Source organism: Gobio gobio, assembly GCF_949357685.1.
Source record: "Gobio gobio genome assembly, chromosome: 3".
In the NCBI taxonomy this organism is placed as follows: domain Eukaryota; kingdom Metazoa; phylum Chordata; class Actinopteri; order Cypriniformes; family Gobionidae; genus Gobio; species Gobio gobio.
The window spans coordinates 42,551,781-42,575,449 of NC_137099.1; the positions used below are offsets into that span (position 1 = coordinate 42,551,781).

The following is a 23,669-nucleotide window of genomic DNA, read 5'->3' on the forward strand; positions in this document are numbered from 1 at the left end:
ACAATACTCCTCCCCCTTCACATCTTGCCACAGTTTATTGACACAAATGTATGTCAAATAACAACAACTGACAGTTGCAGAATTATATCAAAGCACAAGAAAATGAAAGAAACAAACTCTAATACTATAAACAACAAATAAAAAGCAGTTAATAATTGGGAATAAATAGTTGTTATTAATAACTGGTAATATTAAATAAAATATGGACAAATGTGGTATTTTGTAGGGGTTGAAACTATTACAATATTTAATTATCTCTAATGTTCAAGAACCCCGATGTGCAAACTAAATCCATTGGTGTAGAGTCATCTTTATTTGACGACGCTTTGAAGTGACGCTAAAGGGAGCGAGGATATCATTTCACTTGATTCAATTCCTCCGTCCTCGGCTCGCGTCTTTTCCTTGTGGCCTTCCCTCGCATCCTGAAGGGGTGGAGATAAGACACGAGGAAAGGAAGCTTGGAAAGGAAACGAGGATGCACAAATAAGAATTGAGAAGCACCCACTGTCACATGGTTGGCCGGATTGTCTTCTCTATGCTTTTCCTCCAATTCCTCTGTTGTGGGAAAAACTTCACAGGATTGCTCAGGGCAGACACAGGATACTTCTGATAGCACCACGGTGATTGTCCAAACCATCGTTTCCCTTGCTCCTAACATTGTTGGTGGGCAAACTGAAGCAGCTTCCTTTTGGTATATGTTTTTCTGGCTGGCGTTGCGATTATCCACTAATTTAAGACGTTCATCCGGTATTCACAAAACCTATTTTTTTCAATGGCCAACTCTCTTTAATCACTTTACATATGTTTTATGGATGTATAAAAGCATAGTAATGGTTTTAAAAAGTTAAAAAGAGACTTCAAAATGGAAACTATTATGACTGTTCAGCTGATGATTTAGCGCCCTCTAATGGATGCATTTAAAATCATATGGTTATTCATAGAAAAACTATATACTATCATACCTGAAATTACATAGCATATTGCACCAGTGGTTACAGAGTAAAATAAATGGGAAAGTGTTCAGATTAACTGGGAATACATTTTGTAATTAAACTCATTATGAGCCAAATGTCATGTTTATGGTTTTACAGAAGAACTCTTTTTACAAATAGCATGCTAAGATTAAAATTGTTCACAAGGACAGTCCTGAAATGCTTTATATTAGAGAGCAGTTACAGGAGAATACATGTAGTCCCAGTGGCAAAATAGCCATTATTATTTAGCTGTTTGTGCAGACCTTTCAGTGCAACGTATATTAATAATCCACAAGAAAACAAATACATTTTTTATGTTCTTACTGTTTTTAATCATTTAACTGACTGATAAACAAATTGACCTTCCGAGCGCTGAAAGTGAAAATGAAATTGGTAAGCTAATAATAAATCCACTCTTTTTTCTTTTTTTTTAAAGATCAACAAGAGACAGCAGGGACTTGATTTACAACAGAATTTAATGCAAACAAACATTTTTTGACTGAAGCACAAAATAACTAATAACAAATAACTGTGCCACTCACTATCCAAGTAAACCTTTTAGTGCAGAGTGCAACGACAAGGAAAAATTACTTGCGCTTACAAAAGCAATTGAAAAAATGTAATGTAATAAACAATACCAAATTATATTAGATTGTTTAGAATCAACGTAGCACAAATCACTACACTGAAATCTGTCTTTGGACTGAATTGTGAGGATTTTTCTGCCTCTTAAAACAAGTGACATAAACAAGACCAAGTCTAATATTACCAACAAAACATTTTTTTTGTTTTTATTTCAGACAACTTAGAAAAACACAGACAAAACAAAAACAAGCTCATCTTGCCTACAATGTATTTACATTGTGCTCTTTTTTCCTGCAAATATTTACATTCAGTATGTACATGAAGTGGAAATGAAAAACACTTGCCACAGTAAGATTTAATAGTAATAACAATACCACTATTAATAGCAATGACAATATATATGTGGGTACATATATACATTGAAAAGTCTGAAAGAACAGATAACAAAACAGCAAGATATAGATATAAAAAGTATAAACTGAGGTGTTACGTGTGGTTATCATGTGTTTCCAATACACAGTTTAAGTTAAGTTTTGATATGGATTTGATGGATGAATATAAAGCAAACAGTAAATAAACAATAAATACTTTACAGTAAAGTAAACTCATCCGCTCATCCATCTATGTCCATTTCTAGAATTATAAATGACAGATAGATGCTCATCTTTCACTGCGGAACAAGCTAATGAATATCTGCAGTGAAATATATGGAAAAAGATCTCATGGAATATCCTGAACTATCCATAGGAAAATATCAGATCTTGAAATTATTGAAACACAGATTGAAATGAATGCAAACGGATTTAAATGAATGGATTTCACCCAAAAATGAACCCTCACCCTCATGTTGTTCCCAACCAGTATGACTTTCTTTTGTGGAACACAAAAAGAGAAATTCCAAAGAATGTGCTGATCATTTTTGTTCATGCAGTTACGATTAATTATGCACAAGCAACAAAAGCTGTCATAAAAGTGATCCATTTTAATTTTACTTGCATAGTAAAAAAAAAAAAAAGGCCAATACATTAAAAAATCTTCAAAATGTCTCCGTTTGTGTTTTACTGAGGAAGGAATGTCATACTGGTTTGACAACATGAGCAAATGAGGACAGAACTAAAATCTGTCTCAAATGTATCGAACATCAAATAAGAATTAAAATATTAAGAAAATAAAAATGTGAAGGTCAATTATGGAAAAGGATTTATTTATTAACGGTTTAAATGAAATGAAATTCAAGTTGGTTTCAATGGGACCTTTGTAATTTTAATGAACAAAGATGGTAGACAAAAATGGACTTGGATCTGAATCTTTTTCTCCTCCATTTCTTATGCATATTCCTTCATTTCATGAGAAAAATATGGTATCTGCATGTAGCAGAAAAGTGGTCACTACAAATGTGAATACAGTTGATGTTTGACTCCCATAAAGGCACAGGTTGCTCAGTCTGCCTCTTTCTCTGTCATTGGCGAGATGTAGGCATGGCCAAAGGGAGACTTTCAGCTGCTCAAAAATGTTTGTCTACTTTCAAGCCAGCAACAGAAACTGGTAATGTGCAGACAAAAAAAAAAGAAGTGTTCTAGTCATATTTTGAAAAAGTACACAAGACAAGTGTGTATTTCCGTCTGCTCATTTCAGACACAAATCACACATAACATCACATTAATTAAAGCATCTGTACTGGGTTTACTGTGACTGTACTATATAAATATTTTCACTCAGCACCTCCACACATTCCCTCCCTTAAGCTTCTGCTGTTATTGGATGACCATTCCCAGCATCGTGCTGATTCACAGCCTCAGCAGACAGACAGGGCAGACTGTGCTGGGTTTTCTTGAGCAGCTGAATACGGTTGTGGCAGTAGAATTTAACAGCCCTCCAGTCCCGGTGGTTAGTGACCAGCAGGGGGCAGAGCTCCAGGCAGCGCTCACAGTCTGCTTTGGCGGGCACACGCAGCTCCATAATGTTTTGCACCAGGTGGGACTCGACAGCTGCCCGCTCTGCCTCAGACCAAGGCCGCTTTAGCACACCACGTTTACCTGAGACAGAAAAGAGAATGCATGTTAATCATTGTTCCCGTGCAAACACTTCACTGAAGCTCTACACACAAGTCATTGAGCTAGCACTGTGCTGAAGGTCTCAGACTCAGGCAGAAAAATATCTAAATATTGCAATATTAGTTCAAATCTATTTGTGATTTTTATGTCTTGCAATGAACACCAACCATCCCAAATGGCTTGCTTACGAACACCATGCGTGTTCGTTAGCCAGAGGAGAACTGAGCCTGGTTTCTCCCAAGGTTTTTTTTTTACCTCTGGCCTCTGTCGCCTCTGGCTTGCTTAGCTGGGGACACTTAATATTCAACATTATTGATCTGACTGTACTGACGCTGTTGTATGAGAACTGAACTGTGCTGGACGATGACATCATTTTTTTGCAGAACTGATTTATAGATTAAATTAACCAATTCCATAATTGATGATCTTTACAACGGAACTGAAGCAACAGAGAATTTATGCATCAAACATCACAATGCATCATTTTCCTGTTATTACTGTAAAGCTGCTTTGAAACAATCTGTATTATTTAAAGCGCTGTATAAATAAAAGGTGACAACGACCTTTTACCAAAGTATTGCTAATTGTTTAGTAATACTTTTGTGATATAAACATCTACATATATGAATTACTTATGGGAAACTGTAGGTCCAATAATGTCCTTAACATCAGTGGTTCTCAACCTTGAAGGCCCCCGTTATATAGGGACGGTATAGGCTGTCGAATAGGATACATACATGTAAAATGAGAACATTATAATTGTGTGCTTGGTTCATAGCTTTTAAAGGTGAGAGTTTAGTTTTTGTAATCAGGTTTTCTAAAATTATATAACAATTTGGATTTAGATTTAACGGCCAATATATTATTTATTGGCTTTCAAATATAAATTATCAGCCAAATTTTTCTAATCGGTGCATCCCAACTATAATATTTTTTCCTATATTATCTTAATGCACAAGTTTTTGTAATACACAAACCAATCATAAAATTGTCAATAAGTCATTATGGATTTTATTCAATGTAATATATATACACAGGTACTGGTCATATAATTAGAATATCATCAAAAAGTTTATTTATCTCACTAATTCCATTCAAAAAGTGAAACTTGTATAATTATATTCATTCATTACACACAGACTGATATATTTCAAATGTTTATTTCTTTTCATTTTGATGATAATAACTGACAACTAAGGAAAATCCAAAATTCAGTATCTCAGAAAATTAGAATATTACTTAAGACCAATACAAAGAAAGGATTTTTAGAAATCTTGGCCAACTGAAAAGTATGAACATGAAAAGAATGAGCATGTACAGCACTCAATACTTAGTTGGGGCTCCTTTTGCCTGAATTACTGCAGCAATGCGGCGTGGCATGGAGTCGATCATCTGTGGCACTGCTCAGGTGTTATGAGAGCCCAGGTTTGTCTGATAGTGGCCTTCAGCTCTTCTGCATTGTTGGGTCTGGCATATCGCATCTTCCTCTTCACAACACCCCATAGATTTTCTATGGGGTTAAGGTCAGGCGAGTTTGCTGGCCAATTAAGAACAGGGATACCATGGTCCTTAAACCAGGTACTGGTTGCTTTGGCACTGTGTGCAGGTGCCAAGTCCTGTTGTAAAATGAAATCTGCATCTCCATAAAGTTGGTCTGCAGCAGGAAGCATGAAGTGTTCTAAAACTTCCTGGTATACGGCTGCGTTGACCTTCGACCCCAGAAAACACAGTGGACCAACACCAGCAGATGACATGGCACCCCAAACCATCACTGACTGTGGAAACTTTACACTGGACCTCAAGCAATGTGGATTGTGGGCCTCTCCTCTCTTCATCCAGAATCTGGGACCCTGATTTCCAAAGGAAATGCAAAATTTACTTTCATCAGAGAACATAACTTTGGACCACTCAGCAGCAGTCCAGTCCTTTTTGTCTTCAGCCCAGACGAGACGCTTCTGACGTTGTCTGTTGTTCAAGAGTGGCTCGACACAAGGAAAGCGACAGCTGAAACCCATGTCTTGCATATGTCTGTGCGTAGTGGTTCTTGAAGCACTGACTCCAGCTGCAGTCCACTCTTTGTGAATCTCCCCCATATTTTTGAATGGGTTTTGTTTCACAATCCTCTCCAGGGGGCGGTTATCCCTATTGCTTGTACACTTTTTTTCTACCACATCTTTTCATTCCCTTCGCCTCTCTATTAATGTGCTTGGACACAGAGCTCTGTGAAGAGCCAGCCTCTTTTGCAATGACCTTTTGTGTCTTGCCCTCCTTGTGCAAGGTGTCAATTGTCGTCTTTTGGACAACTGTCAAGTCAGCAGTCTTCCCCATGATTGTGTAGCCTACAGAACTAGACTGAGAGACCATTTAAAGGCCTTTGCAGGTGTTTTGAGTTAATTGCCTGATTAGAGTGTGGCACCAGGTGTCTTCAATATTGAACCTTTTCACAATATTCTAATTTTCTGAGATACTGAATTTGGGATTTCCCTTAGTTATCAGTTATAATCAATAAATAAAAGAAATAAACATTTGAAATATATCAGTCTGTGTGTAATGAATTAATATAATATACAAGTTTCACTTTTTGAATGGAATTTGTGAAATAAATCAACTTTTTGATGATATTCTAATTATATGACCAGCACCTGTATTTACACCAATCAGATATATCATTATGTCCACCTTTCTTATATTTAGTCGGTCCCCGTTTTGCTACCAAACCAGCCCTGACAAGTCGAGGCAAGGACTCCACTGGCACCAAGATGTTAGAAGCAGATAATTTAATGGATCAGACTTGTTTGTTCAGCACATCCCACAGATGCTCGATTGGATTGAGATCTGGGGAATTTGGAGGCCAAGTCAACACCTCAAACTCGTTGTGCTCCTCAAATCATTCCTGAACCATTTTTGCTTTGTGGCAGGGCGCATTATCCTGCTGAAAGAGGACACAGCCAACAGGGAATACCATTTCCATGAAAGGGTGTACATGGTCTGCAACAATGCTTAGGTAGGTGGTACATGTGAAAGTAACAACCACATGGATGGCAGGACCCAAGGTTTTCCAGCAGAACATTGCCCAAAGCATCACTGCCTCTGCCGGGCTTGCCTTTTTTTCACATGGTGCATCCTGGTGCTAAATGTTCCCCAGGTAAGCGATGCACACGCACCCAGCCATCCACATGATGTAAAAGAAAACGCGATCAGACCAGGTCACCTTCTTCCATTGCTCTGTGGTCCAGTTCTGATGCGCATGTGTGATGCACTGTGTATTTTGACACCTTTCAATAAGAACCAGCATTAACTTCTTGAGCAATATGAGCTACAGTAGCTTGTTTGTTTGATCAGACCACATGAGCCAGCCTTCGCTCCCCACGTGCATCAATGAGCCTTGGACGCCCATGACCCTGTCGCCGGTTCACTACTGTTCCTTCCTTGGAGCACTTTTGATAGATACTGACCACTGCACACTGGGAACACCCCACAAGAACTGCAGTTTTGGAGCTTGACCATCTGTGTATTAACTTGCATGCATTAATTGTTCACCATAAGACCTGTAATGTGTGCTAACAAAGTAAATATGATCGATTTTGTTTACATGGGGACTTTAATAATAATAATAATTGTTAAACTAAATGTGTAATGGACCCTTTGCACTTTGATAATCTTTTCTGAATGAAGGCTTAATAACAATATACCTTAATTGAAAATTATGTGCATGTAAATGTTGTCAATGAAAATAAATGTCTTTAAGACTGTCAAATACCTATTTGCTACCATATTAGCAGGAAAAGTGCATTTGCAGTTAAACTAACTGATGAGCCCCTTTAGAAAGCCACTTTTAAAAGTATGTCCTACTCTAAAATATTGGTCACCATGGCTACAGAGAACAGCACGGTTTACTATAGTTCTCATTACAGATATGTTTCTCATTATAAAAGGGAAGATGCATTTTATGGCAAAGACACAAGAAAACAACATCATGAACCAATAAATGTAACTGATCAATTTAAATGATCAGTTTCTTTCCTATATTCTTAGTTAGTTTAGCTACACCGTTTCAACAACGGTTGCAAAATCTTTTTTTATTATTTTTAATTCAATAACCGTGGGTTAACTGACACATACATTGCACATGTAAACATGGATTACTGTCACAGTCATCAATGTTATCTTCAGGCCCTGGAACTGAGGTGTACAAAGAAATAGTCACAACGTATGATACAAACATAGGGTCCAACTCACCAGGCTTGGGCTGTCCGGACCTTTTGCGTCCTGTTGAGATGAGGGAGCTGCTTTTCATCTTCTTAGACCGAGGAGATTTGTTGTTGCTTTTGGTTTTCTTCATCATAATGCTGGTTGCAGGAGATGGTGCTTCTGGATTCTCTTTACCCTGCTCAACATCTGACTCCTCTGACAGAGAGTCGGCAGAGTTTCCTGACAACACTGAAAGAGGCGGGAAAGTAAGTAAGACTGATGTGTCCAATACTCTTTATTTACACCTGCCATGTGCTCGACACAACAAACTCACTCACCATCTAATTCCAGACAAATGTGATGTAAACTCATTCCTCGGAACAAGACGCCATCTCTCTCTCCACATAGTACCACCCGACCAATCAGACCCATCAGCCCCGGGTCTTGGCCGATGGTTGCACAGCCTTGTGTTACATGATACTCTTTCTGCAAAAAGCGCTCTAATCGCTGTGTGGCAGCCCCGCGGTGCCCTTCCTCCTCGCCCTCACTTAACAACAGGAGCTGCGTTAGTATAGCCACCTGTCGGCGAACGCGCGTCTGTGTCAGTGCCCGTGGGTGCTGTGTACCACTGGATCGAGCCAAGCTGCGTAGTAAGTCTGTCCCTCGCAGGGGAGTGGCAGGCGAATGATACGGCCGTGCAAACACGTAGGGGTTCTGTGGATCAATTCCCACACCAGTACGAGTCTGCAAAAGCATCTCCAGACAGGCTTCAGAATGCGGCGGGAGGATGAGTGGCTGCACGCGGCCACGTTTCCCTTGGACCCCGACGCGAGGGAGATGGGGGAGGACCATCCGCTCGAATGGTGAGAGCGAGGCCTCGAGTGGGGTTAGAGCCGGTGGGGCACCAGGTGACATGGGGATGGGGCACTGGGGTGTGACGCGGGCCTGGTACTCGGAGATGGTGAGTTTGGAGACTTCGCATTCACGGCGACGGTTGTAAAGGATGAGAAGGGCCAGGCTGGAATGGCAGAGGAGACGCCAGGCCTCAGCTGACTGTGGCGAGCGGGAGAGAGAGATGAAGGCAGAGTGCTGCAGCCGCCGCAGGTACAACACCAGGGAAGAGAGGGAGGAAAGAAGTGGGAGCATGTGGGGTCGACGTGAACTGAGAAAAGAGAAAAAGAACAAAAGTGATTACATGAGTTTAGAGAGACTGAATGATAAATCCTAACAGTAAATAATTTGTCTACACTGGACGCGACAGCAACTGCTGCAAATCCATATTTTCTTTGTGTGGAGTGGAAGCGGAGTGGAGTATGTCAAATAAAACAGGGCATCTGTTTACTGTAAGGCAACACATCCGGTGTCGACAGCATCACTGATTATAATGGGTTCTATTGTCTATTGCGTCATTTCGCACCACTTACGTCCAGTGTAGACACGGTGTAAGATCAAATGAAAATGACTGACCTTGATAGGTCGTTCTTATCCTCCGCTCCACTTTCTTCTTCTCTTCCTCCATTGTCCTCTCTCTCTTCTTTCACAGATTCTGACTCCTTCACATGCTCCATAAACACTGAAGTGGGCACTACCTCTTTCGTCTTCTCAAAAATCTCTACCTCTTCTTTCTCCTTTTTCATTTTTCGTCCTCCTTTTCTAGGAGTAGAAGGAGTAGGTGGGCTCCTCTTTAACACTGACACTGGAACACCTCCTCCTCTGGGAGGAGTTGTCAGGGCTGGAGCAGGACTTCTGCGATTAGGGCTAGAGAGGGTAGGGCTTCTTCTGACTGGAGACAACGAAGAAGAAGGAGGTGACCGTGGCGTTACCACCACTACACCTGGCACAGGAGCCATTTGGGGGCATTGGGAATGTTTGCTCGATGATGGGAGAGATGAGTGTACACAATGAGGGTTACCAGAGTGCGCTTGCTGCAGGGCAGAGCGTACATCAGGCTGGTGGGCGTGGTGTTTGTTCAGATGGCGTGGGAGAGATCGGAAATGACGACCACAGTAAACACAGCGCTGTTTCTGTGCCATGGTGCTCTGCCCACGACCCACCGACACACTGACACTATTAGAAGGAACTCCTGCAGGCGGTGGGCACTTAAACACAGGTCTGGAAGGAGCAATGGGCTGCAGAGGGGAGGTTGGGAGGGAAAGTGGAAACGAGGGACGATGGCTGGGGGGTCGTTGAGGTGCCTTTCTCTTGGCATGTGCAGCAGGAGAGGAGAGGGCTTTGTGCCTCTTGCGGCGTTGAGGTGGTCGCATGCGCATCTCTCTATTGGCATCATCCGAGTCGAGGTCTGAATCACTGGGCTCAGAGTGAGAGAGAGGCGAGGAGGAAGGAGAGAGAGACCAGGACGGTGTAAGGTAATCCGACACAGAAAGAGAAACTGGAATTGGGCAGGACTCTTCCTCCTAAGAGACAAAAAGCACATACTTTTGTAAGAGCTGTAAAATTGAAATTAGGCGTTTATACCCATTTAACTTTTGAAACATATATAAATGACAGTCTAATGACTGAAAGCGAAAACTGTAGGGGAGAACTTAATTTTATCCACCAGGAAATGACTGAACACCACCTGCACTCACTTTGAAGAAGAATGGCAGTTTATTACAGAATGGCAGTTTATCAGTTTTCCCGTCCGTTTGGCCTAAAACACTGTGTTCATGGTCATCTAGTTTGAAATGTTGACTACAAACAAAGAGCTTATTTAGAATGACGTTGCTGTGTTCTCTCCGTATTTGCGATTCTTTGCAGCTTTTAGCCACTGCCTACAATGTGCTGGATCCTTCACTGGGAACCGAAAGTAACTCACTCCCGCTAAATGTTACTATTTGAATTCTTACACAATACAATTCTAATACAAGTCAACACCATTATGACTAAATGTTTGCTAAGAAGTATTTCCTAATAAAGCAAGGTGGTATTTGACTCTGGTAAGAGTATTCATAGCAGACTGGAGGGAGTGGCCTTGGACAGCAACTTTATTGGGCATTAAACAAGCATTATGGGTGTTTAAGTTTTCCTACCTATCTGGCAAAAGAAACAGACAACGGCTTTTTTTCTCTATTTTCCCTAGTCAGGTAGCACTGATGATAGATTAAAAAAAAAAAAAAAAACTGTATAGGCAGCCAAGTTTTATTGAAAGCCCATTTTACCAGCGGTGAAGTACCACTTTAAGTTTAATTAAAGTAGTACATCTAAGATTACTGGATGACACTAGGAAAATGCTGTAAATGTTACTATGCAGTGGTGCTTGCTTATGGTGCATTTACACTGATGGCCAGGGGCCCAACCATCATTTCAGGAGCATGAGGCCTGAAAATGACGGTTGCCCTTTTAACTGGGTGTCTGTGAGTGTGTATTTATAAAACCTGAACTTATATTTACCTTTTTAATGTTGCTCTCATGGTCCGAACTGCATTCAAAGCTACTAGGAGGCATAGTACCATTAAAACCCTAAGAGAGAGGGAGGAACATCATTACAAAAGAGGTCTACCCATATCATGCATATAAATACTTGTCACAAACATATCTAAATTAAAAACTGTCAACAATTTGCATACTATTAGTACCACTAAGTGCAAAAGGCGCTTTGAGCATTGAGATGTGCTGGCCATTGTCATGGTTACACTTACCACAGTGTTTTCTCCCCACTCCGTCAAACTGTAATCCACAGTGATCTCCTCCCCCTTAGTGATGTCGCGGATCGCTATGACAATCAATCGCACTTGATTTCCACAGTGCACTTCACGAATGCGGCAGTTTGGTGGTGGGGGGTAAGAGACAGCCCCTCTCACTCCGCTAGAGCCCTCCTCACTCACACTGCATGGGAGAAAACTACATCAGACAGCGTACAGCAAAACAAACTGATATAACCACATCACAGCTGGGAAATCTTGCAGACCATGTTTTCTAAATGGAGAGGCAGACTAATGCATGCCCTGTGCTATAGTCTTCATTATTAACATTAATAATAATAATAATAATAATGTAATCTTTTCAAATGACGAATCAGAATATCCCATTTGGTGTGAGCTCACATCATTACCAAGAACACAGGTTTTAAATGAATAAGATTTGAATCACAAACAAGTTGTTTACAGCCAGTTGCTGCTACTTAAATATTTATCTGAAGACTTACCATTAGCTCAGGATGAACGTCATACATACATATTAATTCACAATTTCAGAACGCACTTTTGACATGCAACACGTCATCATCATCATTTTTAATTTATTTTATTTTATTATTTTTCTTCTGATGCAATATGACTAAACAGCAAAAAAAGAGATACAAACACACACATACCATGAGCCCAGCTACACACATATTCCCTCACTGGCCCAAAGATAATAAACACGTTGCAATAAACACACACAGAGCTTGCATTCCAGTAATCCCCCACCTCCATATACACACACAACAGTATCTTTCAACCACACAACAAACACAATTACTTGCTATCTCCTCCTAGCACACACACACAACACACACACACTCACCAGAGCTGAGCAGATTGAGTTTCATAGTATGGTTCATCAGCAGCAGGGACTCCGTGTTTGTCCTCATGACCATCACCTGAAACACAAATATAATAGGGTCTGACATAGATATTTACACACTTATACTATCCCTGAAACATACACAAATATAATGTTACGCCATATGAGTTATTGTACATTCAAACTTACAGTCATTAATTAATTGGAGGATGACAAACTGACATTGGATACTTGACTAGAGCAGTGGTTCTCAACCTTTTTTCAGTGATGTACCCCCTGTGAAATATTTTTTCAGCCAAGTACCCCCTAACAAGCGCAAAGCATTTTTGGTTGGAAAAAAAAGACTTAAAACAGAGCACTGTGCCATCAGTGTCTGATTTATTAAACTTTGGAACAGATAAACACATACACAATTCAAACATTTGAAAAAAATAAACTATTTCAAACATTTTAAATGGTAATAATCCATGACTAAATTTATAGCAAATATTTCTCATCACTAAAATGCAGTGATTCAAACTAATGTAGTGAAAACAGTGACCATATTTCTGAAATGGAAACCGGGGACATTTCCTATTTGAGTGGTCAAAATATCACTAACATCTCATTTGTTATTATATTTTAATTAAAAAAAACAGGGACAATACAATTTTTAATGTTTTTGTTGTTGTTGTGGAGTCCTATTATATAAGTATATTATTATTAACATTAATAAGTATTATGATTTAGTTTGATTATTAGGATTTTTGGTCTGGATTTAATACAATAAAAAAAAATTAAAAAAACACAAAAAACAAACAATGAAAACAGTTAATGGTAAGCTAACCATTGTAAATAAGCAGTTCAAAACAATATTGTAACATGACTTAACAAAAACACATTACAAAAATAAAACAAATATAATAAATAAAACTATTCAACAAACACATTTTATAATTGTATTTAAGTTTATACTATATAAATAACTTTTTTTACTTCAAAAGTTTTGTTATGTTTATGCTTGAAAATAATTCTTAATATCCTTAATTGGTCTTGTTATTTAGCATTTTAGGATTATTTTAAGCAGAAAGTATATGTATTCTGTACATGTATAATTGGTTTCAAGTGTAATTGTTTGGGGTTAGGGTTTTTATATTTAAGTTATAGTTCAGATGTGTGGTAATCACTGCGTTGTGACTGCGGAACTTTTGGGGACAAAGCAATCCCGCACCTTGTTGAGGCTCTGTTATAAAGCACATACAATATTACTTAAAATTAAAAACGAATAGTTATTATGTTACTACCTTGAAAGCGACAACAAGGTTTCTTTTGATATTTGACAATAATGGCGCTCTGTCTGCTCTCGCCTCGGTACGCTCTTCATGAAGGAGTAGCGGCGTGCGCGCGACCAAGTAGAGTCAGCGTAGCAGTTGTATGTTGGTTGGGGGCTTTTTTCCAATAAATCTGCGGGTTGTTTGGAAAGCGCTGTAAAACGGGGACAACTCCAGTCGGGGACAGAACATTAAAAACCGGGACTGTCCCCGGGAAACGGGGAAGTCTGGTCACCCTATCGTTGATCCAAGTGATTGACAGGTGATGCCAGGCGGCATATGAGTGGTTGTGTCAAACCATCCTGGTATGGGGGAGACTCTGGGTTTTTAGGATAATGAAATTGAATAGCCTACTGATTATAAAATTCATTTTATGAACTTATACTTATATTTTCCTAAAATATTTATTAAATAATTATTTTTAAAGGATTTTTGCATGGATGCTACTTTTTAAATGTATTAGATTAGATTAGATTAGATTCAACTTTATTGTCATTACACAAGTACAAGGCAACGAAATGCAGTTTAGGTCTAACCAGAAGTGCAATAGCAGCAAGTGCAGGATATACAATGGATGCGTAAGTGCAGGACATGGATATGTACTGAATATGTATAAATATGTATAAATAGAGAGACGTTATTACTATAAACAGAACTGAATTTACAGGTGAATATGTACAGTGAATAAATATACAGATGGCTATTACTATAAAAAGAATTTACAGGTGAATATGTACTATGAATACAATATACAGATGGCTATTACTATAATCAGAATTTTACAGATAGAGGTATACAATAATATGTTAGGCTAATATGAGGAATAGCAGTGGATTAGGGTAGTGCAATAAATTATGGACAGAGCTATCCGGAAAAAAAAAAAAGTGTAAAGTGCAGTGGAAAGTGGTTGCATATTACATTTAGAAGTACAGTGCAAAAATGCAAATGTAAACATTGGTACTATAAATACAGTCAGCAGTGCAAATGAGCATAATCCAGTTAAGATATGGCAGTGTAAGATGCATATGTAAACAGTTGTTACTGTGATAAACAGTCGGTAGTGCAAATAACAAAGTGAAGGTGGATGTGAGGTAGGAGAGTTATCAGTATATGAGGGAAGTGGATCAGCGGGGGTTGGAGTTCAGTAAGGAGACAGCTCTGGGGAAAAAACTGTTCTTTAGTCTGCTGGTCCTGGTCCGGTGGATCCTGAAACGCCTGCCGGAGGGCAGGAGAGAAAACAGTCTGTGGGCTGGGTGCGAGGAGTCCTTGAGGATGCTGCGAGCTCGATGCAGACAGCGTTTCCTCTGGATGTGCTCGATGGCAGGCAGTGGAGTCCCTGTGATGCGCTGGGCAGTTTTCACCACCCGCTGCAGTGCCTTGCGCTCCGCAACAGAGCAGCTCCCATACCACACTGCAACACAGTTGGTCAGGATGCTTTCTATTGCGCAGCGGTAGAAGTTCACCAGGATAGCCGAGGAGAGCTGATTCTTCCTCAGTGTCCTCAGGAAGAAGAGGCGCTGGTGAGCCTTCTTGACCAGGCTGGAGGTGTTGGTCGTCCACGACATGTCCGCCGAGATGTGGATCCCCAGGAACTTGAAACTGGAGACACGTTCAACAGCCATTCCATTGATGTGGATGGTGTCGTGTGTGCCTCTTGACTCCTTCCTGAAGTCCACGATGAGCTCCTTCGTTTTGGTGGTGTTGAGGAGCAGGTTATTATCAGCGCACCATGTGGCCAGGTGCTGGATCTCTTCCCTGTAGGCAGTCTCATCGTTGTTGCTGATGAGACCGATCACCGTTGTGTCGTCCGCAAACTTGACGATAGAATTAGATCCATACACAGGCTTGCAGTCGGCGGTGAAGAGGGAGTAGAGAAACGGGCTTAGCACACAGCCCTGTGGTACACCAGTGTTGAGTGTGATGGATGTGGAGCAGGTGAATCCTGAACGAACATTCTGGGGTCTGTCAGTTAGGAAGTCCAAAATCCAGTTACACATTGAAGTGTTGATGCCCAGGTCTCCAAGTTTAGCTATTAACTTGGATGGGATGACAGTGTTGAATGCTGAGCTGAAGTCAACAAACAGCATGCGTGCATACGTGTTCTTATGGTCCAGATGGGTGAGCACAGAGTGCAGTGCCATGGAAACGGCATCCTCTGTGCTCCTATTGCTGCGGTAGGCAAACTGGTGTGAGTCCAATGTGGATGGTATAGAGTCTTTTAGGTGTTCCAGGACCAGCCGCTCAAAGCACTTCATAACGATGGGTGTGAGTGCTACAGGGCGGTAGTCATTAGGGCACCTCGGGTTAGAGTGTTTCGGCACTGGCACAATGGAAGTGCGTTTAAAGCATGTCGGTACAGCTGCTTGGGCAAGAGACAGGTTGAAAATGTCTGTAAAAACCCCAGCGAGCTGCTCCGCACATGCCCTGAGAACACGTCCAGGGATGTTGTCTGGTCCAGCAGCCTTGTGTGCGCTGATCCGGCTCAGTGCCTTGCAGACATCTGTGGAGGAGAGTGTGATTGGTGGGTGGTCAGCTGAGGGTTTGAGCTTGGTGGCAGTTTCTCTGTTGTCTCTTTCAAAACGAGCATAAAAGTAATTTAGCTCGTTCAGGAAGTTGACATCAGTGGCTGCGGGGGTGGAGTGGGGGGGTTTGTAGTCACTGATGGCCTGGATGCCCTGCCACATGCGTCGAGGGTCAGAGTTGGAAAAGTGACCCTCTATCTTTAGCTTGTAGCAGTGCTTGGCCTTTTTGATGCCCCTCTTCAGGTTTGCCCTGGACGTACTGTAGGCTTGTGCATCACCTGATTTGAAGGCAGTATTGCGTGACTTCAGCAGGAGTCGCACTTCCCTGTTCATCCATGGCTTCTGATTAGGGTATGTGGTGATCTGTTTCTGGGTTGTAACACTGTCGATGGTGGTATTGATATGATCCAATACAGAGGAAGTGAATGAGTCAATGTCCGTGTGAGCGCCACTGGTGGCTTGAGAAGCAAACATACTCCAGTCTGTGTTTAGAAACCTTTCCTTCCTTTCCTATGTAGGCTATATTTTAAAATCTCACCTACCCCCAGGGGTACGCATACCCCCATTTGAGAACCACTGGACTAGAGTATCCAAGAAGACTGATAATGTGACTTCCAACTAAATTAGAGCATTCTGGGAAATAAAGTGTTATTTTACCTTGTCCCATAAAATTATATGTCTGTCTGTCTGTCTGTCTGTCTGTCTATCCATCTATCCATCCACCCATCCATCTATATGTCTATCTGTCTCTCTCTCTATCTTTATCTATCTTTGAAACTCTATCAAAGTAACAAAAATGACACACACCCACACACACAATTACCTTTCTCTGGTCCATAGCTGTTCTCTGACATGCTCTCTTCCTCATCCTCTGTGGCGAAGACTCTGTCGCACACCTTCACTGGTGTCCCTTTCCTTTTCCTTCCACAGCCACGTCTACGAAACACACACACGGACACATCACATCAAATGGACAGCCTGACCAACTTAATCAGCAACTAAAAATAAATCACACAGACGAATCAATAACCTAGACACATCAGTGGATCAATGGAAATCACTGCACAAATCGTATTCAGTCTTACTTCTCTAAACCAAAAATGTGGAAGGAAATTAATGTTTAATTAAGAGTCATTTAATGCATCTGTGTTTGTTTCTAAAAATAGCACTGCCTATACAATGAATCTTTTTTTACCTTAACTAAAGGAAGCCTGTCAACTTATCTGAATCATTATGTGTCAAGCACATCAGACATAAAATATAATGCTCATCTTAGCAAGCACCACTAATTAATCCACTGCGCATTCACTCTTCTTCAAGAAGAATCAGTTTGGTGGAATCTGTTTATGTACATAACAGAACTCTTATCTTGAGAAGTTTTTCCTCGCAAATCTATAATCCATAAAATCTTCAACAGAGAGTAACTGCCCACATAAGTGTGATCTGCTGTTAATAGAGCAGTGTATGAAAGCCAAAGATTCGTTTTCCACAGATGCAGCTGCGAATGCTTAATTAGACAAGTGAAGAGATGTGCAGTCTCTTGGTTACAGATGTGTTCAGTGTGTGTGTCGTGCCTGACGTATTCATTGAGCTGTGATAAGACTCAGTCTTGCCGACTGGATATTGATCTGGCCGACCCTCCATCTGGACCCGAGAGCATATGTTTGTGTGTGTGCTTGTGTGCATGCATGCAAGCAGGCGGATTCATATGTTCATCCCTATATTCACAATTTCAGGTCAGCTTTATAAAGAACTGTGATAGAGATGATTACAAAGACAAAAACAAGTCTACAAAACATAATAAGAGTAGATGGCAGTATTAAACTGATGTGAATGATAGAAGTGGTTCCATGACAAATAAAGCTTCAAAAAAGTTTTTTTTTTTTTATCTTTTCAAAATTGATGTAATGCATATTTTTGAGTCAGGAACAATGCGTTTAAACCACTGATCTATATAAATGTTATATAGATCAGTGGTTTAAACAAGTTTAGATTGTTAAAAAAACATTTCAAACATTAGCAAACCTACAGTGTCTAACACATTATTATTGTTATTATTATTATTATTATTATTATTTAGCGGTTGTGTATTTTATTAATATTAATGTATAATTATTGCATTCTAGTGGCCAGGTATTTTGTATCTTTAGCATCCAATTTTACTTTTAAAGACCGAAAAATATTCATACAAGCATACTAGTAAATACATTCAATTCAATTATCACAACCTAGTTTTTAGGCATTTCTTTACTTTGACCAATTATGTAAGAATTTACATGGTTGTACCACCTGATGAATATCAGTTGTGCCACCTGAAAACATTAATAATGACAGGAAATATGCTGATACTGGATTTTACTTTTCATTTCCATTACATATAAAAATAAAACATTTTAGTCAACAATCTCTATTTAAGTACAAGTAGTAAATTGATAAAACAGAATAAATCTGCAAGATTGGTTAGATATACTGCAATCGATTGTGATTGAAAAAGAAAGTCATGTTTTATATTGATACTGACTTAATCAGCCAGTCAGTTGAGAATTTTTAATTAAAATAAACATTAAAATGCATAGCAACACTAGAAAAACTACTAAAGATTCATCATCTCCATTTTCTTTGTGCAAGATATGTTTCTCTTGCAGCGGATACATGTTACATGTACATGATAAATGTTACACATTTACACTGAAAACTACGACTGCATCGAATAATGTAATGAGATTTTTCTTATATATTTTTAATATACCAATAAGAAATGTTGGAAAGAATGATGCTATTAAACATGACACTAAACCGCCAGTAGGGGGCGGCAGGTGACAGTCTTAATGAGTCATTGAGTCATTCATTCAAGCGGCTGATTCATTCAAGAATGAGGCAGTTGTTTATGAATGAGTCATTGAATCTTTGACTCAACCGATTCGTTCAAAACGCTGAATCATTCAGTGATGGAAGAGTGTTGTCGTGAGACGCGTTGTGGTTCTGCTGTGAACTTTGTTTGGAACAATTTTCGCCACTGAAACAGAACAAAAACGGTCAATATTGCGTCTGAAGTGTAAGTGACTTGATTTTAACCGTTTATTAATTAAATCAATGTCACATTTTTAACTTTTCTGTGTGCTGCTGCTGCACTGATTTGTTTTGATTTCTCCTCGACAGGCAGCGCGAGCCTCAACAGCGCAACCTAGAATAGAGTTCTAACTCTGTAATAATATTTAAAATATCTTAAGCTACTCTACTGTCAGCTCAAGCTTTTATCAAATCTGTCATGTTTCCAATAAAAAAAACATGTATATAATAAAATTATATATACATATATATATTGGTGTGTCCACAACATCGATAGTCCATTCATGTTGCAGAAAGACATTTTTTGTGTAAGGACTCAAGCATACTACGTCAAGTGGGTAAAGTAATAAAAAGTAACATTCCAAAAATTGCGGGTGGGTGAGAGATAAATCTAGGGCTGCAGGTATCGATTCTTTTTGTAATCGATTAATCTAGCACTTAATCGATCGATTAATCGGATACAATTTTGTTTTGTGTTTTTAAACAACCAAAACAAATAATGCATAACGAAAATTATGTGGCTGTAAAATGATCAAGCATTTTGGCTTTTATTTAAAAAAAGAGGTATTGATTCCAACTCCAACATTTGGCTCCAAAACTAAGCCTATTTATTGCAATTTTTACCCATTTAGTGTTTATAAGTGCCAGTGCCAACAATTAACAATACAGTTACAATACAGGTCTGACTGACGCGTAAGAGAGACGAGGGTGTATGCGTGTTTGTGTGTGTGTGTGTGTGAGAAGGGGTTCTTTTCTTTAGGCTATACTCTCAATTGCAATTGAACGTGAATGTTTACTACTTAAAAGCATCAAAGCTAAACATCATATCTAGTCAAACCGCATCACGACATCGCTACAAATACAGTATGGGATTAAAATCAGGGAACATTAATGTATAGGCTTAGGCTACATTACCTTGTTTTAGTGTTGTCACAATACTGGAATTTCTAACTTCAATACGATACCTAAAAAAAGTATCGATATTCAATACCATGGGGGAAAAAAGCTGCATATACTGTCAATAGATATTTTATAGTCCGTCTATTGAAAGTCTAGGCAATTAAAAATTTCTTCTGAAGAGATCACTTTATATGATCAGCTTTTAAGCTTTTTCTCATATATAAACGTCGATCAATTACCATTACAATTATCTCACAAATATTTGCTAACAATTGTGTTGCAATAGCTTACATACAGCACAAGGAAGCTTGATTTCAAATCCATTGTAAAAAATGAAATACAGATTAATCCATTAAAGCTACACAAGTTAATCAGTCAAGAGCAGTAAGTGATCGTTTGTCTTTTTGTAGTTTGAATAATAAATAACCGCTGTCCCTTTAAGACCCGACGCACACATGTTTCCCAAACACTGTTCCTGTTACACATTCTTCCTGAACTGGTTACGACTGTGTTTACGTCAGTACTCACCAAGATGGGCATTGAGAAATTTTTTTAGTGTATTTGACCACTAATAAGCTGGAAAAAGAAGCAAATTTTTGCCCTTGTATGTCAGATGAGGCTTTATTACGGTATGTGTGTGTGCACTTCAGATGTGAGCGCGAGATCTGCGGGAATGAGTAGAATTAACGCTATGTGCAATCCCGCGTGAAATTCAGACCGGTCACACCAACAATAACACGCTGTCATGAGGAAAAATCCAGCAGAACACACGTTCGCCATGTTCAGAGGGTTAACCGGTCTGAATGAGAGGAGGCGGGTGCGTGGAAACTCGCTGTCGGTCGGAGAGGAGAGCACGCAGCTGGTATCGATAAGGCCTTTGCACACGGAGTCCGAAATTCGCATGCCAAATTTTCGCACGTCAAAAAATACATTTGACCTCACGTTATATCAATCACGCTTGTACACTGCTTCCGAAACTTTCGCCCGTCAAAAAAAAAATTCGGAACAGGTTTCGATTTTCTGCATTTTTCACTAGGGCTGGTCCGAATACCATTTTTTGAGCTTCGAAGCTTTGGTAGTGATCAACATCGAATATTCGAAGCTTCGGAGGGAAGGAGCTGAACATATCCTTCTCTCTAATAAAGGCTGGAATCTGGAGAAGCGGCGCGCCTCACGCGGGCAGGGCTTTTATGCTCCGCGAACGGGCAATGAACTGATACAAAACACACAGATCTGTTACGTCCCAGTTTTGATATATTATAGTAGCTAGTAAAAATAATTCTGTTTAGTTATAGAACAGACTAAGAGCCCCTATTTCTGCCCCTGGGGCCGGGCTTCGGGACAATTTTCACGTCATACCTCAAACGCAGGCTTTTTCCTTCATTTTATATTTTAGACATTCATTAATTAAAAGAAACAATGAGGTGTGCAGCGCTGGTGGAAACAACATGAGACTATGACAACACGACTGTCAAGATGGCTCACAGTGTTTAGAGTATCGCCGCAAATGAGTAAAGCAAGCCAACACGCAAACTGCCGAACCTGTTAGATCAAAAACACAATCATCTTCATTAATGAGACTCAATGCTCTTACAGTGCTTAGGTCACTCGTTCTGATATTACAGTCTTTGATCTTGAAATGAGCTGATGAATAGCCTATAATGCAGCTCATATCTGTTGCTTTCGTTGACATGAACTCCGTTAAATGTGCATATAGCGCAAGAATTGAAGATCGGATTTATATTAATTTTGCGGAGAGGTGTAAGTTAAGACAACCTGCCTAATTTTTATTTCTTTCTTTTTGAACACGTTTCCTCAAAAAAAAAAAAAAAACCGTATTATAAGCAAGACAAGTTAAGTGTTGATTTAAGAGGATAAATGGATCAAACGTGTTAACTCACTCAGTCCGCTTGGTCGTTACTTAAAAAAAAGAAAACTTTAATTTAACAATCAAAAAAATGCTTTACACATTTTTCTAAATTAACTTAATAAAGAAACAAAACGAAATATAACTACTTTGACATTAAAAACAAAATTTTAATGGCTGCAACAATGTGTAATAGGGAGGAATGTTTACTCAAAAAAAAAGGTTCTATATGGCACTAAAATAAAAAAACAAATTAAATAAAAAATGTATTAATTAATAAAACGTCACATCACTTCATTTTATTTTTTCATTTGCGCCGTTGCGAGCAGCATCAGCCTCAGCTTGTCAAAAATGCCTTTTTACTGTGGTGGTGGTGGTGATAGTAGGCTAAATGTTTAAACCAACATTGTGATGCTTGAAGTGTTTTATATCTATGGATTTCATTACAAGTAAGACAAGTCCAGTGTTGATTTGACAGGCTAAATTGATCCAACATGCGGTTAACTCACTGTCAGCTGCTGTCGCTTGGTCATTACTTTAAAACAACTAAAACTTTAATTTAACAAACAAAAAAATGCTTTAAACATTTTTCTAAATTAACTTAATAAAGAAACGAAACAAAATATAACTACTTTGACATTAAAAACAAAACTGAACTATTTTAATGGCTGCAACGATGTGTAGGCCTAATAGGGAGGATAAAAAAATAAAATAAAAAATAAAAACATCACGGGACTCGGGCCGATAGTTTTGGTAAGCTGTAGGACACGGCCAGGCTAGAGTCTAAGACTAACTACAATTAAAAAACTGAACGTGCCACTCGAGCCAAACTAACGGGCGTCTCAGCACATCAGCAGCAGCAGTCAGATACTATTCTACACGAGAGCGAGGAGCTAAATTACAAGATGATCGCGGAATATTTGGTTTTAAAGCGATGTAAAAGCGCCTACTTAAGGGAGTTTGTCATTGTACTGTTTTGTTGCTATGTTTTTCATTATAGAATAATAGCTAATGAACCCACAATTCAAGCAACCCGCCCCTGAATTGGCAAACCGAAAGTAAACGCGGCGCACGGCTGCATGCGTTCAGCCGCTCAGTGCACAAGCACAGCAATGAGGGAAACACTGAGGGAATATTTTTTCACCGTCACATCCCTAACGTATAAAAAGGATAATACATTTTGATTATATTATTCTATTTTCCACAATGTCAAACGAACGCAGTTTAACCCAAAATGCAAGCTCAGACATGGCTTCTGCCACATAAGCTTGTGCAGTTGTGCGCTCTGGTGCACTGAACACTAAGAAGAAGCAAATATATTTATTAAGTATAGCGAGGCTATTAAAATGGCTTGGCTATAAGATAATTGAAAAAAAGTATTGTATTTTATAGTGATTTTATAATGTAAACATATGCAAGCGCGAACGAGAGCCGTTTTGAGCGGGATGCCAGGTGTTCACGAAAAAAACAACAACAACGAATATTCGAATCACAAATTTGAAAATCGAATACCAACCCATCGAACGAATATTCGAATATTCAAATATTCTGGTCCAGCCCTATTTTTCACATCCGTTTTTTCCCATCTACAGTGCTGATGCCCAACCTAAAGCTGCTGGCAATGGTGGTGAATGAATCGCAAGTGCTCAGAAACCTACAATTATACATACAAATATTATTGTATCAAAAAT

The 23,669-nt window shown here is 39.4% G+C and overlaps 1 protein-coding gene across 1 annotated transcript; it reads right to left on the reverse strand.

The window, feature by feature from the left end:
- Positions 1 to 1,288: 1,288 nt before the first annotated feature.
- On the reverse strand, positions 1,289 to 20,054 carry LOC307124165 (uncharacterized protein; the record flags this gene model as incomplete). Its single annotated transcript, XM_079813213.1, has 9 exons — positions 1,289 to 3,595; positions 7,853 to 8,053; positions 8,143 to 8,966; positions 9,272 to 10,218; positions 11,195 to 11,263; positions 11,443 to 11,629; positions 12,311 to 12,386; positions 16,966 to 17,078; positions 20,050 to 20,054. The coding sequence occupies 9 exons, from the start codon at positions 20,052 to 20,054 to the stop codon at positions 3,300 to 3,302; spliced, it is 2,718 nt and encodes a 905-aa protein (XP_079669339.1). The 3' UTR covers positions 1,289 to 3,299.
- Between the last annotated feature and the right edge of the window lie 3,615 nt (positions 20,055 to 23,669).